Source organism: Desmodus rotundus, chromosome 6, assembly GCF_022682495.2.
Source record: "Desmodus rotundus isolate HL8 chromosome 6, HLdesRot8A.1, whole genome shotgun sequence".
NCBI classification, from domain to species: Eukaryota; Metazoa; Chordata; class Mammalia; order Chiroptera; family Phyllostomidae; genus Desmodus; species Desmodus rotundus.
Genome location: NC_071392.1, coordinates 107455247 through 107467814, shown reverse-complemented (window position 1 = coordinate 107467814; position 12568 = coordinate 107455247). Strand labels below are relative to the sequence as shown.

At 43.8% G+C, this 12568-nt stretch overlaps 1 protein-coding gene across 8 annotated transcripts in view; it reads right to left on the bottom strand.

The window, feature by feature from the left end:
* Window positions 1–12568, bottom strand: part of CHD6 (chromodomain helicase DNA binding protein 6) — a 171004-nt gene that overhangs the window by 104620 nt on the left and 53816 nt on the right. For all 8 annotated transcript variants that reach the window (XM_024559595.4, XM_053927248.2, XM_053927255.2 and 5 more), the window contains exon 3: window positions 8132–8652. In XM_024559595.4, coding sequence (XP_024415363.2) covers window positions 8132–8652 — 521 coding nt within the window. The remainder of the gene's footprint in view (window positions 1–8131; window positions 8653–12568) is intronic.

Here is a 12568-nt window from a genome sequence, read left to right as displayed (position 1 = left end):
AGCTGTGAGTCTATTGTTGCAGGCAGCCACAATTCAACGTAGTTGCAAGGATGGAACCGACACCCAGAGAGACACGGGGAAGGACTGCAGGTAAAGAACTCTGGTGGGACCCTCAACTACAACTCCTGGTCCTGACTCCTTAAGCCAGTAAACCCTCTCTTATTTTTTGTTAACTTAATTCAAGTTGGGTTTATGTCATTTGCAACCAAGAGAGTTCTGAATACAACAAAAGCCCAAACCCTTACCACTTAATGGCACCTGATGCTGGATCAAAGCAATCTTATTTTTATAATCCTCTTCTGTAGCTTTCAGAGTTAGAACTGACTAATTTGCAGGACAGAAAAAGTGGCAGACAAGATTTTTTAGGCTCAAAGAATTTTTTTTTTATTAACAAAATCAAACTTGACTTTATAATAAAACAAATACATACTTTAAAGAAAAGAAAGCATGTACTTATGACATGCAAAAAACTTCCAACATAGGAATTACACCCTCCCAGCAGGACAACTATCAGGTATGAGCAACAACAATTTATTAGTCTCTCCTCCTGTCTTCCACACCGCTTCATTCACCAAGATTCTATGCAGTTTTCACTCTCTGCAGTTTTTACTGGGCAAATAAGTACTTTTTTTGACTTCCAAATGAGAGATTACATAATGGTATTAAAGCACTAGACAGTCGGACTTCCCGAACCTTTCTCGAAGCCTCCCTCCAGTTCCAGCCCCCAGGCCCCCTGGCTGGGGCTGGCAGACAGAAGCTGGGTGCTGGGTCTGAGCACAAGCAGAGTGGTCTGTGTGTGTCACAGCACTGCACCACAATGATTTCCAATTACCTCCCCTCATGGAGGCCAGATGCTGAAGTATTTATCAAACAAACAGCATTATTTCAAAAAGACTCATCATCCCACTTTAGAATTAAAGCTTACAACAGGTCCATCAAAGTCTCAGCAGGGAAGCACCAGTCACTGCCACAGCGAGCTGCCATACGCCCAAACTCAGAATGACTGAAAACAGCGCACAATGCCAACCGCTGCCTGCAGACACGCACAGGTCTGGGGCGTCCAGCCTAGAGCCCAGGAGCTTCCAGTCCAGGCCTCGCCACAGGCTCTGATCCTCTACCCAGGAGAACAATTCTGAAAACATGGATATAGCCCCTAAAGAGTTCATTCACACACTTAATTCAACTTTTATTCAATGTCCACATCAGTTCAGCCTATACTCTATATCCGGAGAACTGAGTTGGGCCACACAGATTTTAAAGATACTGGTTAAAATTAAAAAATGCAAGCCCTCCCCCACAAAAACCCTAATTGTTTTAATGAAGATATAGTCAGCTATAGACAAAACGAGAACCAAATCTCCCTGTCCTCAGTCCCTTTAACCATCAAAACATGCCCTGGCTGGTGTGGCTCAGTGTATTGAGTGCCGGCCTGCGAACCAAAGGGTCACCAGTGATTCTCAGTCAGGGCACACGCCTGGGTTGCACGCCAAGTCCCTCGCTGGGGGCATGCAAGACACAACCACACATTGATGTTTCCTTCCCTCTCTTTCTCCCTCACTTCCCCTTTCTCTAAAAATAAATAAATAAAATCTTTAAAAAAACCTCATCAAAACAAGGATTACAAAGTTCACATTACCCTAGTAAAAAACTTGAAGCAAAAACATTATCTACTTATAAAATGAAAAAGCAGAGTTCTAACAGATGTTATGAAAAGTGATAAAAGCAAATGAAAATAAAAATTAAAAAATACAGGAAGGTTTCGAATGAGACTTGCGAGTTATCCCTACCTGCACCAAACCCCACTTTCCAGACAGAACCGCCTTTCACCGACACCTCCCTACCTCCAACTATGTTCGTGCCTCCAGTTCTTTATCTATCCACATTAAGCAACAGCTACTGACATCCTGATATGAAAGTTAATGAATTTAGATCTTATTTATCTCCCTGCTCCTTCCTCTACTCAATATTTTTGTTGAACTTTTTAGTCAAGGCAACTGTGTTTTAAGTTTTCATTAATTTTTCTTGTTTCCAGACTGTTCCTTTTCCATAACCTATTCCTGTTTTGCAGACAAAGTTTCATCTTGAATCTGAGGATTCTAACTTAAAACCTTCTATTAAAAAGTTCTATTCCTTGTTTCTTCTGAAGATGGCTGTTCTGTTCACTCCTCTTTTTCCTCTTCTCTGCTGCCTGTTTTCCTCCGCAGTCTTGTGATCTTTGGTGGACTGTCCCTATTTAAAGTGAATGAGGCTGGCAATGCAGGCGGCTGGTGAGGCTCTCTGCTGCCTAGTAAGTCGCTTTCTCCAACAAGCCTCACCTCTGAATGGGAGGCCTGGCCTGGGACTCAGCATTGCATACACAGGCTGCAGTGTCCCTCTGTCCCCCTTTTAGGCTAAGGGCAGGGAAAGGCAGAGAAGCTAGTGTCCCTAGGCTCTCTTTTTGTGGATGTCAGTCTCCACCTGGAGCCCTAGGTCCTCCCCGAGAGAAAACTGCTCAGTATCACTCGAGTAAATGCCAGACTTCAGCCTGGGGCTGACAAACCCCGCGTCAGCCACCTCCACTTCTGGCCTGCCTCCAGCTCTTTTCCGAGGCTGCCAGGTCCACTGTGAGGAGGAAGCACTTCTACCTCTGCTACAAACATAGCTCCTGCTCGTGCTCCGAGCTGGGACTCCCTCCATAGCATTTACCCATCAGTATGATACCACTGGCCTTCCTTGTCCCGAAAGTTCACTAACACGGCTCATATTAGGAGAATGTACTCCCCTCTGTTCTTCCAGTCATCTCAATAAGATTTGGTGAAGGGAAAATAAAAGTATGCTCAGTCTGTCATCTTAAAACTGAAAATGCCCCCCCCAAAGAACATTTATTTAAATGTATTTTGGTCTTCTGATTTGTCTTTTCTCATGTATTAATACATTCCTTTAATACCTGGCTCAATACTCACCTCTTTCCAGGGACTCCCAGAACCAGAATCCTGTAAATCGTTCAGCTATTCTGTATACAGTTACACTAGATTCTTTCGCTTACTTGTATTTTTGACTGTTTTTTTATTTGAACACTTGCAAGGCTGTTTCTCTAACTCCTGACAGCCCCTCAAAGGTAGGGCCCAGAGATGAAACATCCGTGACACCTTCCTTCCTCCATTACCCCACTCCCAATGAAGGTACTGGTAAACAAAGCAAAGCTCACAGGAGGCACTAAAAATGTCCTGGATAAGTAAATCAAGCATTATTTAGTAACTGTTTCCTTACAGATTAGGTAAAACCCCACTATATACCAGGACCCTGATTTAGAAAATGCTGGGGGTTACAGAGCAAGCACTCCAGTGGCTCTTAGAAAACTGGAGTGGAGACTTACTTGGAAGCCTCAGAGGTGGGCCTCGGCCATTATCACTTAGATTCCTTCCCTACTTAACAAAGCCCAGTGGGTTCAAAGCACAGGGTCTCCATTCATTGTCTTCTGTCTTCTAATAAATGATTAGAATACAAAAACAAGTCTCCCAGAGGAAAGAATCTGGTCAATGGATGCTCGGGAGCCTAAGACCACCTCAAAAGAGATGTGCACTCTAAACAAGGCAGGCTGACTGACCTTCAAACAGGGAGGCAGAGCTGAGCTGAAGGACTTTTACTCCTCCTGCATCACAGTTATCGGCTGACTCACAGCTCAGGCGGTTCTATACTCAGAAGGTCTGGGGCTTAGCTTTCTAGAAGCAACCATCAAAGAAGAAAATCAGAAAAGGGAAAACCTTTCTTTCAGGATGTTACTAAATTTACTGGATTTGGGAGAAGAATCTGCTCTGAGTTGACAAATCGAAAACAAATGGGAGTAAAAAGCTGAGGCACAGAAATCTGTGCTTGTACTGGGAAAAACTCAGTTTTCCACCTTCCTGCTCTATGTTTCTCTCTGATGAGTCTCCTGTACTACTCACACAAAACAACTGATATTGGGCACTTCTGATCACCAATCATATGGAGGTTCCCCCCAATGCCAACAAGCAATCCTCCTCGGACACCAGCATTGAACTCAATTGTGACACCATCTACCCAGAGATAGCATCAGATTCCACAGGTTAAGGGATCAGTCCCACAAGATGGCTTGCCCCCACCCCACTTCAAATGCCATTCACAAGCCAAGCTTCTCACCCACGCTTCTGACCAACAAGCTATAAATTAGAATTCCAATGATGCCCTCCTTGGGTTCAATCAGTTTGCGAGCGCAGCTCAGAGAGCTCAGGGAAACGTGTATCATCAAGCAGATGTGTATCAGCTTGCTAAAGGGTATGATCCAGGATACAGATGAACAGTCAGATGGATGTCTTACACGGGGAGGTCTAGGAGGGTCCCAAGCACAGGAGCTTCTGTCCCTGTGGAGCTGGGGTGCATCACCCTCCTGGCACGTTAATGTGTTCACCAACCTGAAAGCTCTCCCAACCCCCTACTACTGGGATTTTATGGAGGCTTCATCACGTAGGCATGATCAATTTTTAACTGTTTCTAGCCCTTCTCCCCTCTCTGAAGGATGGGGTGCGGGGTATGGCTGAAACCAAGCTTCTAATCATGGCTTGGTCTTTGGTGACAAGCCCCCATCCAGGAGCCACCCAGGAACCCACCCAGAGTCACCTCATTAGAACAAAAGATGCTCCTAATGCTCTTATGACTTAGGAAATTACAAAGGCTTCAGGAGTCTTATATAAAGGATAGGATCAGAGACGAATACCAGAATAAGAGATGTTCCACTGTAACTGTAACCACTGAGCATTAGCCAGGGGCTAATCAAGTACATGCTCGTGTCAAAACATGTACTTGAGCCAATCTGCAAGAGAATATATCGAAAAGCTCAAAAAACTGGGACTTAATTACCAACATATATTTTTGTACCAATTAATAATGTCATCCTGTCATAACTAAAATTGCTTCTGCTGATCAGTAGGGTCATTAATTAAAGGAACCATAACAATTTTATAAATATATAAAGGACAAGAAATAAAAGGCTTGCCAGTCCAGAACCCTTCTTGGGCTACATAGAAGAATTCTGTTATGTTACAAGTCACTCTTACATAGTCCAAAAGTCAAACCTCATGTAACTTGCCCACATTTCTAAAGGAATAACTAGCCCTATCTACCCATCAGCATCCTCTCAAAGGAGGTCTTCTGAATTTTTAAACCTTAAAAGATTCTGTTTTCTCTCTTTTATTTATTTATGTATTTTAGAGAAAGGGGAAAGGAAGGAGAAAGAGAGGAAGAAAACATCAATGTGAGAGAGAAGCATCGAGTGGTGGCCTCTGGTACATCCCCAACTGGGGACCGAACCCGCAACCCAGGCATGTACCCTGACCAGGAACTGAACCAGTGACCTTTCATGTTGTGGGACAATGCCCAACCAACTGAGCCACACCAGTCAGGCCAAGAAGTTATGTTTTCTAAGTGAGCAGGCCTTGAAAACACTATCAAGCACTACCAACTCACTTACCTTTTATTCAGACTAATCAGATCAAAATCAGGTTCCTTCAGTATTGCTAACCATACATTTAACACCCATCCTTGCTTTGGGAAATGCCTCCTCTTGCCCCAAAGTGGACTTTATGGCACTGTCTGTATACTCATCACTTGTTTCGCATCACACACAAAGTAAATGTGAATTCCTTTTAGAAAGAGAAGGAAATTGTAAGTACCAGTGACCAGCAGCTAAAGTGAGCTGAGCTATCTATGGCTTTCTACTGCCTTCTTACACACAGACCAAATAAACCCCTTATTAGAGCTGTGAAACTCTCCTCCAATTACCCTAATTCTTTTTTTAAATATATTTATTGATTATGCTATTACAGTTGTCCCATCCCCCCCACTCCACTCCATCCTGCCCACCCCCTCCCTCCCACATTCCCCCCTATAGTTCATGTCCATGGGTCATACTTGTAAGTTCTTTGGCTTCTACATTTCCTACACTATTTTTACCCTCCCCCTGTCTATTTCCCACCTATCATCTATGCTACTTAATCTCTGTACCTTTCCCCGCCTCTCCCCCTCCCACTCCCCTATTGACAACCCTCCATGTGATCTCCATCTCTATGGTTCTGTTCCCGTTCTAGTTGTTTGCCTAGTTTGCTCTTGTTTTTGTTTTAGGTGTGGTCGTTAATAACTATGAGTTTGCTGTCATTTTTACTGTTCCTATTTTTTATCTTCTTTTTCTTAGGTAACTCCCTTTAACATTTCATATAATAAGGGCTTGGTGATGATGAACTTCTTTAACTTGACCTTATCTAAAACATTATCTCCAAGGATTCCTCTTTGTTTTTTGTAATAAAAATAAGTCACTTCAGCCTGGCCGGTGTGGCTCAGTTGGCTGGAGCATCGTCCCACAAATCGAAAGGTCACAGGTTTGATTCCGGGTCACGGCACATGCCTAGGTTGTGGGTTTGGTCCCCTGGTCAGGGAGCATATAAGAGGCAACTGATAGATGTTTGTCTCCCTCTCTCTTCCCCTCTCTCTAAAATCGATAAACATGCCCTTGGGTGAGGATAAAAATAGTAAGTTGTGCCCTGGCTGGTGTAGCTCAGTGGATTGAGTGCCAGCCTGCAAACCGAAAGGTCACCGGTTTGATTCCCAGTTGGGGCACATGACTGGGTTGCAGGCTGGGTCCCCGGTTGGGGCCGTGCAAGAGGCAATCAATCGATGTGTTTCTCACACACCAATGTTTCTCTCCCTCTCTTTCTCATTCCCTTCCCTCTCTCTAAATAAATAAAATCTTTAAAAAATAATAATAAATTACTCCATTAGCTCACATCTGATTCTCCTTCACACATGCTATTACCCTTAAGAACCACTGCGGCTTCTCGAAAGTAATTTGAAGAGGGAAGGTACTGGCAGAGACAGAAACTCACTCTGCCGCCCGCCCTGTGCGCATCAGAGATCAGAGTATACTAACTGGGTTCACTGAGAAGCAGAGCCCACACATTTCTTACTAGTCAGACCCTGATTTTTACTTCTTTCTCTTGATCTTCTGTAAGGTATTTTTGGTCCTACATCCATAGGATCCCACCCAAGCCACTGTGATAGACAAAAGATGAAATCTCCCACCAGGCAGAAGGGAATGAATATGATAAGACAGTCTTAACTTGCATTATGGAATTACCCATCTGGTCCCAACCAACTGTCCCTCTGAAAATGAACTGAACCACAGAGCAAATTCTGAGTCACAGCGGACAACACCTACAATGCTGTCTCTATTTCAAACTTACCTCCTTCATGCCTCATCCCATACATGTCTGATGGCCCTATTACTGCATGTTCTGTTAGCGTTCACATCTCTGTACTTTGTATGGGTGCCCCAGTCTCTACTCTGCCTCTGCACTTAGATTTTAGAAACTTAAATTCCTCTTAAATATACACAAAAAGATATATATATTTTTTATTTTATATGTCCTCAAAATATGTTCTTCACAAAAAATTGAGAAAGACACAAATCGTAAAACATTACACTTACGTACAGATCACAGATGTTGAATTCCCTGAGTCAAGAGTGTCTCTGGATGCTGAGAGGATCTACAGCCAGGGCCCTCAGTTATCACTCCCCTCTGCACTGAGTCCGTGCCCACATCCTGAGCTCCCTCTGCAACCACTGTGGTCTCCTCTGGTCTCATTTACTCACCATTTCCTAAGCACCTACGGACGCGTCAGGCACTGTGTTAATCACTGAACAAGAGAAAAGACCAGAGCGAACACTCATGTACTAGAGAGCTCACAGCCTCGGGAAGCCTGGCAGTCCTTTCCTGTCTGGAATCTGTGCACACCCATGGCTCTCCCAGGCCACCTGCCCCACTGAATCCAGGACTGTACACCCTCCTCTGCCACTGTACACTGCTGCTGTTCCAAAAACCACTGCCCTCCCTGAACCATACCTATGGCATCCCTTCCCTTACACCCCGTGCATGCCAACATACTCTAATTCTTAATTCAAAAGGAATGGCAAGAAATTGCAGGGTCAGCACTAGATGATCCTTCTCTCATTAGGAGGTGAGAAAGTGGTTCATTTTGGCTGAAAGTAGTACAGTTGTGTCCGGGGGCTGGATTAAGCCCAAAGGCAAACTGCTCTGTGCAGACAGAGCCAAGTGCTCGGAGCAGGGAGAAAGGGACGCACCTGGCCTTCTTGGACTTCGTCCTGGCTGTAGAGTCAGCACTGCTCCTCTTCTCTTTGGCCTCCTTGGTGCCCGAGGCCTCCCGGGGCTTCCGCACTTTCTTTGCTCCGTCTTTCTGCTTGGGTTCCTTGGGCTCCTTGGCCCTCCTGGGCTCCTTGGCCTTCCTGGGTTCCTTTGGCTCTCTAGGTTCTCGCTTCCTCTTTGGCTTGGGCTCCCTGTCCTTGCTTCCCTTGGCTGCTTGCTCTTGCTCTCCTGGATCCTTTTTCTTCCGTTTCTTCTTCACTCCAGTGCCTCCTCCTCCACTGTCCTCCATACCATTATAAGATGTCATTTTCCTAGGAAAAAGGGTCTCAGCTTCCTCTTCAGCAGCATACAGTTCCTTCTGGGGCAGACAGTGACTGGCCACATCTTCAATTCTCTCTTCCTGATCAGTGCTGTGCTCAAACGGGGAGGGGGATTTGCAGTCACAGTTGACAGAGGCATCAGACATTGGGGAGTGATTCAAAACTTTTAAATGTGACAACTGTAAAAAAGAGAGAAACAACGGTATTACTCTTCTCCTGAATGCTTTATGAAAAGAGCATTTTTAAGCTTGAAGGTATGGATTTGTTCAACATTTTACTGAGTTCCTACTATGTGTTAGTTCCTCTTGGGCTAGACCTTGGGGATATGGTGGCAAATAGGACACAAATTTATGCTTCCCCTCGCCCTGGTAGAGCTATACCAAGTTGTTACATTATGTAAGACATTCATATGTAAAAACCTCAAGGATTTCCCATGTTATGTGCAGAAATCTGAAACACCTTTTAAGCTCCACGTCTAGAACAGAAATGACAGTTTCCCACAAAATACCTTTAGATGTCACTAACAGACACAAAACCCTAGGCACTCTGTTCTCACCGAGAATTGCACTCATCATGCTAAAATTCAGGAAGTTCTGTTCACATGTCTTCACGAATAAAGATGGTATTACTGGGGTGATAAGGATGCAGGGTCAAACTCAGTATGTTGCTTTATGTCCCCCAAATATTTGCTCTTACACATCATCAAGCAGCATTAACATTCAGCTGGTTTGATTTTCAACAAGAAAATCTGGGTCATTCAGTACTCCACCTTTTATTTTTAACTAAAAATGGTGTTCTGCTATATGACCACCTAAGTTATTCACCAGACTCAGCACCAAACAGCCTTCGGTCACTTATAAAACCAGCTACCCATATAGAAGGAAGCTTTATGGTGATGGATGCCATTAGAAAGAACGTGTCACAGGTGCTGAAGACAACCCTAACAGGGAAGTTTCCAAGCTGTGTTTTGAGCATCATCAGATAAAGGTGAAGTCTCCTAAAGTCACACTTCTAAGGAAACATCCCCTTGGCAGCATTAGTTACAGCTCATACTCTCAGGTCCGGCATGACAAAGTACACTTGTCATTTCATGACCCGGCTAAGGTTGGCAATGATCTGAAGATAACGGGGTTGCCAGTTCCACGGAGGAGCACACTCTCCTGTAATAACCAAAATAAGTCACTTATTTTGGGTCAGGAACAAAGAAACTAACTTAAGGAGAGTCTGGGAGGGACAAGCAGGCTTTCCAGGGAGATGGTTACAGTGATCTTTGGAGGCTCAGGAACAGCTCACATAGCCTTCTCAGCCTGGCTCGTGCGAAAGGGCGCAGACACTTGCCCAGGCGGGGAGGTTCGCCTCCAGTGTTCTGGTTACCCAGTCTGTGCTCAGACTTCCTGGCCTACCCTGGGAGTGATGGAGAGTGTAAACTTCAGCTGCGGATTTCCCCTTCTGCTGTTTACAGTTCCCTCCCCTCATCTGATACTCCCAAACATAACACTGAGAATCCCCAGAGAAAAAAGATGAAAGAAAAGAAGGATTTTGGGGGGATCTTTAGTATAACTAAAGTCCAGCCTTATAAACAAGCCCTAAATCCAGAGGAAACTGGTCATTCTGGCAGGACTCGCTACTTTACAAAAAGAGAAAAACAATTCAGTTTGACTACCTCACTGCTGATTTCAGTTCTTGAGATGGCTTAGGAAAAGGAGCAGCTAAGTAAACTTAAAAGGAATTTAAAAATCAAATACAAGAAAATGCTTAAAATGGTAAATTTTGTTATGTTTTTTACCACAAGAAGAAGAAAATACAAGGCAACAAGAAGCCCAACAGTGTAGAAACAGGTGCCCAGCTAAAGCTCGCATCCTGTGTGTGCATAACCATCCCTGGTATATTACTAAGTTCTGTGCCAGGGACACTTGGTCCTCAGGAAGGAAGTTTTTGCTTAACATGCAAGAGATACAGGTTTGTTTACTAAGGGAGCTTTCAAAAACAACACATTTTAAAGACTGAATTCCAATGAGGCAGCTCTCTGTAGGTGCAAGTGGAACCCTCTCTTCAACTCATACCTCCTGTCAAGTTCTCTCTTCTGAAGGACAGGGCTCTCCAGCAGAGGCAACTGGATATTCAATTCAAGGGAAATGGCAGTAACGATAGCAGCAACTAACATTTACTGGGCACATATCACTATGGATTATAATTCAAAGCATGTTTCATGATATCTCTAATCCTTCAACAATCCCACAGGGTTAGTGTAAAGGTGCCATTTTGTACTATAGAGAAATGGGAGATTACTGACATTAAGTGATGTGCCCAAGGCCACACACTACTAGTGAGTGAGCTTGGGGCTGAATCCTCTGGCCAAAGCTAATGCCCGTTTCATTGAGCATTTTACGATATCCCAGGAAATCATAACAACGGCTGGACCACCAGACCAGCATGGTCAGACCTAGTTAGAAATGTTACGTGCGATGGCGTATACAGCCACTTTGGGAAAAGGTCAGGTAGTTCTTCATAAAACTAAACATACGAGGTCTGTCCAGAAAGTAATCAGCCACGTGCTAAGAAAAATAGAGACATTTATTGAGGAAGGTACAAAATACAAGAAACATTGTACATAGGACAATGACGCCTCGGCCCCCTTCAAAGTTACGATCTTCTTGAGGAAATCTGGTTCGTTGGTAGCGGTTTGAATCAGGTCATTAGCAGATGCAGCACGATGTTCCTTCTGCTCTGGTAGGAAAAGCCACGGAACAAATTTTGCCGTAACATGTTTCATACCAAGATCCTGTGTCAAAATCCCAGACACAGTAGTTTTTGGAACCCCGAGATCAGCTTCTAAGTCTCACAGTCAGTCACTGATCTTTGTTGACTGCAGCCCGTACACATTCAACATTCTCAGGGGTTCTGCTTGTCGCAGGCCTTCCAGAGCGTGGATCACTTTCAACAGATTCTCGACCATCTTTGAAGCACTTGTGCCACACTTTTATTTGTGCTGCACTCATTGCATCGACCCTGAAAGCCTCCTGCATCATCTGAACAGTTTCCGCGGAGAAATCTGATGCAGATTCGTTGCTCTACTTGCTCAGTCATCTCGAGTGCGATGGCCACATAGTACATGTGCTCTCTCACAACAGCATCTACCATCCCCACAGACTAGTACAGTGAAGTCATCATTGAACTGTTCTCGTTACACTGGCTGGTATACCAACAATGGCTGGTATTCTTCTGGACAGACCTCACACACCTAACTGATGTCCCAGCAATTCCACTCCCAGGAATACGCAACAGTGGTCTACTCTACTCCCTCATTTTACAGATAAGACCATCATCAGTTCAGAGAAATAAAGCAGGTTGTCAAGGTTACATTCCTACGAAGTGCAGAGCTGGGACATCCTACAGGGAGAAGGGAAACCTAAGAAATGAAGCACAATTAGTCAGTGATGAAAAGGGGGATTTTCCCCAAAAGGCAGATATTAGTAATAAAAATATAAAATTATAATCTGTCAATAATCGACCAGAAATTTTTTTTTTTAAAATTTTTAAGACACCTTGCTGGGAGCTTGAAAAAGGTATCTGTAGAATATTAAAAATATACGACAAAAGATTTTTCTTCCATGTGTCTCAAAGTAAGTGGGGGAAAAGGCAAAGAGCCTAAATAAAGCATTTGTTTCCACTTCCACCAAAAAGGACATTGAAATACCACGTTGAAAACGGTGATTCTGACGTGGCCCCTCACTGAGCCACAGTGAGTGAGAACCAGGAGGAGAGCTCAGTTTCAGGTTTCTAAGGGTAATGAGTCTGCCTGTGGACCATAACCCCACCATGTATCTCATAAAAATTACCACACTTTGTACTTCTCTCAGTAACAAGCAAGGAGTTGGGGTAAATAAAAATCAGTATTTCCGTACCACAGGTTTGTTCCATCAGTAACATCAGGATATTATTATTAGCCGCACTATATATATACCTGTAGCGCTACAAGTTTTTCAATGACTACAGTTCATATTTTATTTCTCTAGCTAATTTTTTTTCTGCCTAATATTACTTGGTCATCTTAGAGACTAAAGTTTCATACGTGTGTGTATACATATATCTTTT